Raw genomic sequence first — 6570 nt, 5'->3', positions numbered from 1 at the left:
TTTTAAGAAACACTTGATCTCGCTACTTTTGGGAGTGGGGGGTGGTCACTACTTTCGGGAGATCGCTAATTTCGGGGGGGGTCGCTACTTTCGGGAGGGGTCGCTACTTTCGAAGGGGTCGCTACTTTCGGGGGGTCACTTCTTTCGGGGGTGTCGCTACTTTCGGGATTTACGAGAAGCCACAAAAAATTGACGTTAATTTCGGGGGGTTGCTACTTTCGGGGGGTCGTTACTATCGGAACTTTACGGCAGTGCAGAGAAGATGCTGGAGACAGGGCCTACGGTTTATCGTCCTTATACCAGAGGATTAGAACAAGATTACAATATCTCAAACGGGTGGAATTAAAAGTCGAATGAGTGTTTCACACCCATGAGTATGCTTTCTACTCTGTATATAAAATAGACAAAGGTAAGAGATTACTCTTCCAGCTAAAAGTGAGGTTATTTTCTAAAGTGCGCTATCGTGCAATCCCTGGGCCCTGGAGCGTATGAGAGCCAAATCGCAGTTATCGTCCCATGATTCCCTGCGCGCAATAAGGTTGTCCTTTCCCGTCGCTTCAGCAGCAAAGCCCATCTCTCTTTCAAGGTACGTCTAGTTATCTTCTTCCATCGTCCATAGTGTATCTTATTTTAAACGCTTGACACGCGTTTAGAGCACCTGGATAATTTCTCTTTTCGCTTAGCTTATCATTACTGACATCGTTGCCAAAATTTCCTCGATATCCTGACTTCTTTCTGTGTCGATGTTTGCAGATGACTCCTGCGGTAGAGAACCCTCCAGCCGAAGAAGAGGCAAATGCAGAAGGTAAGAAAAGTTTCTTTACGTTAAGTTAGATAAAAATTTATCGTATGGTTTGTTTAAATTCAAATTATGGAGCGAATTGCACTCAGTCAGTAAGCAAATTTTCCACCCCAGTATTTTTGACAGTGACGCAACTCATGGCTTGTAGAAGCATAGACACTTTGACATGAGAAAAGTTTATAATAGCATCATCAACACCTTGTTTTACCACACCTGAAATCGACCGGTAATTTTGCAATTACTACATTTTTGGTTGGCGAATCAGGCGATTTAACCGCAGATGGTTGGCAGTTTACCGTAAATCCAACATGGCACCATAGTACACACGTGCAAGCTACGTGTGTACCAAGATTCGTGTAAATTTAGCTTCTCAGTCTTATAATGTGCCTCACCCCTTTAGAAGCTTTCCTCAGGGAAACCTGACATAATCTGACTTGCCTTTTATGCCTATTCTGAAAATTGCGTGAAAGTAAGGTTCTATTTTTTCACTTTAACACCGTTGAAGGGACCACATATGTTTAGACAGGAATATGATAAAGAGCATCCATGTGCAAAATCTTATTATATTGCCTTATAATATTTCTGTTGGGGAAATGAGGGAATACTTTGATTTTCTTCTCTTTGCGCTGACTGAGATAGGCACATGGTGTCCATAAACACTGACCTGTGGCAAAAAGGTTCCTGTTATTTAAACCTCAAACCCCCAAGATCTGATATTTAATTCTCCCCTCTAACTGCAACATATTTCCTTTGAAATTAGTTACAAGAATTTTGTGTTAGATCAGGATAACAACTCCTACTTGATAAGTTTGAGTATTCTCAAGACCTGTTTGCTGGATAATGTATAGATATTATAAGGAGAAATAACATGTCAATCACTTCTGGGAAATGAAGGGTTAAGCCTGTAAACCCAATAATGACTGGCTTGTAATTTCACTTCACAGTATTACCCTTGAATCAAATGTAAAGGTTTTGAGAATGAAGGGAAAGGTCACCAATTTAACTCCTTAATCACTGACAACTGAATGGCTTGCACTTTCAGCCTTAATTCAAACGTAAAGGTCATGAGAATAAAGAAAATAATCACCAATTCTAGGAGCTTGTGACTGGCACACACATTCTCCTTTTCAGTATCATAGGAAATGAATAGAGAACACTGGAGAATATGCTTACTGATATTAGGATGAAAGGGTTAAGAAGCTCTTGATTTACAAACAAATTCTCCTTACTATTACCATATAAAATGCAGAGAGAACATTGTGAAGCGTTGAATATGGATATTAATGTCAAGGTTTTGTGTGTTGACAAAACTCCTGTTTCCATATCTGAATGAAGAAAACCCTGCATGATGTTTTTACACTCCAGTTATTTCAGGAACTGAAAGTGACAGTGATGATGAGTTACCTGAGCTTGAAGAGGGAGATGCTGGCCAACCAGCAATTTCAAGTGAAGTTGCTGCTGCAGCTGGATTGACCGAGGAACCTGTCAGTAAAGCAAAACAGAGCAGAGGAGAAAAGAAAGCCAGAAAAGCACTGTCGAAAATTGGACTTAAAACAGTTTCTGGAGTAACCAGAGTAACGATACGAAAATCCAAAAATATACTATTTGTGATAAACAAGCCGGATGTTTACAAAAGCCCAGCCTCAGATACATACATAGTTTTTGGTGAGGCAAAGGTATGTTGTCAACAAATTCCTTCTTAGTTCAGGTGATTTTATCCTACAGTATAAGAGGTTTCAGTTCCAGCAGTTGCTCTTTAGTTGTGCCTAATCCAGGGTTGCATCTTGCTCATAATGAAGTCTCAACTTTTTCTTGGCTGTAGAGCTGGTGAATCTAGTGACAGGTCTGCTAGGGAATGTTAGACCAAAAATAAGGGAAATTTTGTTCAGGGAAACAAAAGAAAACGGCTGTTATACAAATAATTATTTTCCAATTTTTTTTGGAGAAAACACCTATAGCTCATGGAAAAAACTGAAAGGTCAAATTAAAAGTCATAAATAGAAGAGAAAGAGTACAGTACCCTCATCTTTGCATCCAACTTGTTGTGCAGTGTCAGTTACATTAGTGCCTTTCAAAACATAAGTGCCTTGATTTTGTTCATGTGTGCCCAGTGACGATAAAGATGCCTTATGGTGAGGAGAATCTGCCTAACTTGAAAGCCTCATCTTATGTTTGTATTGTTGTGATTTTGTGTAAACTTGCATACATTCCTTCATTTCTGTGTTGAGTAACACCCACACACACACACATGGCTGGATGGTTAGGCTAGATGTGGTCCACTGATCTAAAGATTATGAGATCTGAGGGCACACCACTACTTTTTGTATGTGAATTTTTATGACTGCTTTTGTTTTCATATCTAACAAACATTCCATTTTCTCTGCAGATTGAGGATTTGAGCCAGCAAGCCCAAGTTCAGGTGACAACTTTATTCATAATCCCAGTTTCAAATTCTTTTGTTACACTACAAATGAAAAATAATTTTAAAGCTTAATTAAACAATGAAGTGAAACCTTTACTTTCATTACTAACAGATGTATCTTTGCGTTTTTAAAATCAATGGTTTGGTCCTTTCTGTCTGTTAAGACAACTAACTCAAGAATATTTTCATAACAATTTTTGGTCATCATTGGTTTTCAGTGAACAGTCTGGAATAAATTACACGGAGTGAATAGTCTGGAAATGTTTTCCTAATGTCTGTACAACTTTGTCTGTATGAGCTAACATTTGAGCAGGGTTGATCTTCTTTCATGCTTATAAATATTTTAGGCGGCTGAGAAATTCAAAGCTCCCCAACCAGCCCCAGTCATACCAGAAGCAAAGGTAGCTGCCATTGAACCGGAAGAGGAATCTGAGGAAGAAGAGGTAAGCAGGAATTCTCACTATTTAGCTTCTGTAAGCACGAGAAGTAGATTCTTCAGCAAATTTTTCTAAATTCTTGCTTGCTTTTTATTCTAGTTATTTCATCACAATTAGTTTGGTTTAGTGCTGTTGTTCAAATGTTGGTAGTTTTTTTTGTTGTTGATGTTGCATTACACAATTGTTTATTGTTACGGAAGTTCATTTGCTGTATCCATTTCTGGTTCAAATCTAGTAAAGTTTGTTTTTTGTGTTTTTCTGGAGTTGCTATACAGATCTTGTTAGTATTCTGTTTTTTCTTGTGTATTATCACCTCTTTCTATCACATTTGTACATTTTTGGTCTCTTCAGTTTGTATATAGTAATTTGGTATTCTTATAAATATTTGTTCTAGTGAATCATTAGTAAAAGTATGAATTAATAACTGTATGCGGAGTGTAATTTACAGCTTCTAATTGCTAAAAAGCCTCTTTCCTTGGGAGTTGGTGGAGTCTTGTCACATAATTGTTACTTTATAGCAGGGCACCCACATGCATGGGGCAGAGCCCCATACCCATGGAATATGGTCAACCTCTTTTCATTTGGTTGTCACGTGACTGACCGAGTGTACATACATACGTATGTGCCTTCAGATTGCACGGGTAGGGTAGGGGAGACTATCAAAATGAAGGGAGGGGTGTCTCAGGCGAGTCTTGGCAAATGCACATCTTTTGTTATCATTAATATTACGAATTTGGGAGCTCCGCTTTTAGGCTAGGCTAAATCTATATATTATTATTCCACAATGGCAGAACTATCTAAATGGAAAAAATTTTTACCCCTTATTCAAGGGTTTTTCACCAAGCGAAAATTTATGTGATTACCTTTCTCTTTCTTCAGTTACTAAAGTGAACTTTTCATTATTGGAGATGAAAATACCAACTTCCCATGGTTTAATTTAAATTGAACTTCTGTCAATTGCAGATCAATGATAGCTCTGTTGAGGAAAAAGATATTGAACTAGTTATGCAGCAGGCTAATGTCTCCAGATCTAAGGTATGTTACTAATTAATTCCAGTTGTATAATTCTGTTGTGTGTGGGTTTGTTTTGTCTTGTTTTGATGTTGATGTTCCTAATGCTGTCATCTTTTGTTTCATTTTTACCACAAAAAATTAACATTGTGGATTTCCAAATCACAGGTTTTTCCTTCACATGTTTGTTTGTTTGTTTGTTTGTTTGTTTTTTTTATTGTAGAGTACATGACAAGATAGGGCAGTTATTGAGTGTTATGAATAATTGGAAGGGCACTCAGTCTGTATGTCACAACCTGAAGCCAAATATTTTCCCACTCAGTACAATGTAATTCAGTCAGAGAGCATTTCATTGCATAATGAATAGTCTCTCTTCCATTCTTCTCTCAACTGGCAGTCCTGTCAATGGTGACGAATGGTTTTTTAACAAAAGTGCATATGGGGCTGTACAAGACAACACGTATATGATGAAAAACTTTTTCACATACATCAACTGTGATAACTCACCTGCTCTCCCTTTTTATTTCCCTTCATAGGCTATCAAAGCTTTGAAAAATAACGAAAATGATATTGTCAATGCCATTATGGTAAGTGTTGGTATGTTCTGTCTTAAATTTGATAGACCTGAGAATATTGCTTCCTATCAGCAATTGTAGTTCACCACTAAATTTTCTCTGGTTCTTATTGGTTCAAATTGATCACGTGACACGATAGTGTTCATCCGTGGAGAGAGACTATCAGCCCATAGTGCCTGCCCACAAAAAATACCCGGATGGATAGTGCCTGTCCGCGGAAAATACCTGGATTGATAGTACTCATCCGTGAAAAGGTTTGAATAGTTTGATGGCCGTGAAGTCAGGCAGATCGGAAAAACAGTGACTTTTCAATTCTGACAGGTATAACGTATTATTTAGCCAATGTACGTTTGCGAATTATTGACATTTGTGACAAGCTGTTGGCACGGAAGAAAATTTAGTGGTGAACAATAAAAACAATAGAGTGTTTGTCTCGGAACTGTCTTTCTGATTGTTGCCCCTTGGAAATTTGATGTTCTTAAAACTAGCATATATGCCCTCGAAGCTTCACTTCTCGAGCAAATATTTGTTTTAAGAAAATCAAATTTCCGCGGGGCAACTATCAGCCAATAGTTCCTCGACAGAAACACTCTATTGTTTAAATAGTTTGACAAGTGATGATCAAGTAAATTGTCTATCTAAGCCAATAGAGGTCTTGAGTGGGTGTTTCCTTTTTTTGTTTGTTTTTTAGGCGTGTCGTTTATTCTTAACTATGATTCATCTTCTGTTATCACAGCCTCCACCCACAGCTATTTTAAAAGATGCAGCTTGTGGGTCATTTTGCCAATAATATTTTTGTTTTTTTCTTTTTCCAGGAGCTGACTATGTAAATTAACCGTGCATCAACTTTTAGAATTTCCTTTGCTCTGTACAGGATTTTTGCGTTTTATCATGTTTTCTTTGGTCAAAAAAAAGACGGGAATAAAGTAGTAATTAACTGAACTGAAAGGTCTCAGTTTGTTGTTTTCTTGTCATGTTCAGTATCTGAAGATGTACCTTCATGGTAATCAAGTGAATTCATGCGACAGAAATTTTTCCATTACGTCGATGTTATTCGTTGCTCCACTCAACGAGCTGTAGAGATTCTTTCGTCTGTCTTGTAAAACTGGCGAGTTATAAGGTCACTTAGGCAAGTCCACCCGTTGTCATAGTTAGATTTACATTAAAACTTGATTTGGACGAAATCTTAAGCAGGGTTGGGTTGGGTTGGTGAGGAACCAGGTCAACGCGTTAAACGGAAAGCGGCCGTATAAAAGCTACGAAGGAGAAAGATTCTGGATACAAACAAAGCTAAAATATTTCGCTTTTCCACAATTCCAATAC

General features: G+C 37.9%; 1 protein-coding gene across 1 annotated transcript; it reads left to right on the top strand.

The window, feature by feature from the left end:
• The first annotated feature begins 496 nt into the window (after positions 1-496).
• Positions 497-6189, top strand: LOC111336822 (nascent polypeptide-associated complex subunit alpha). The gene is made up of 8 exons (XM_022942984.2): positions 497-586; positions 754-805; positions 2168-2478; positions 3189-3221; positions 3572-3667; positions 4625-4696; positions 5209-5259; positions 6063-6189. The coding sequence occupies exons 2-8, from the start codon at positions 754-756 to the stop codon at positions 6075-6077; spliced, it is 630 nt and encodes a 209-aa protein (XP_022798719.1). The 5' UTR covers positions 497-586; the 3' UTR covers positions 6078-6189.
• Positions 6190-6570: the final 381 nt, after the last annotated feature.

This window comes from Stylophora pistillata, chromosome 12 (genome assembly GCF_964205215.1).
Source record: "Stylophora pistillata chromosome 12, jaStyPist1.2, whole genome shotgun sequence".
NCBI classification, from domain to species: Eukaryota; Metazoa; Cnidaria; class Anthozoa; order Scleractinia; family Pocilloporidae; genus Stylophora; species Stylophora pistillata.
This window is presented reverse-complemented; position numbering and strand designations above follow the sequence as displayed.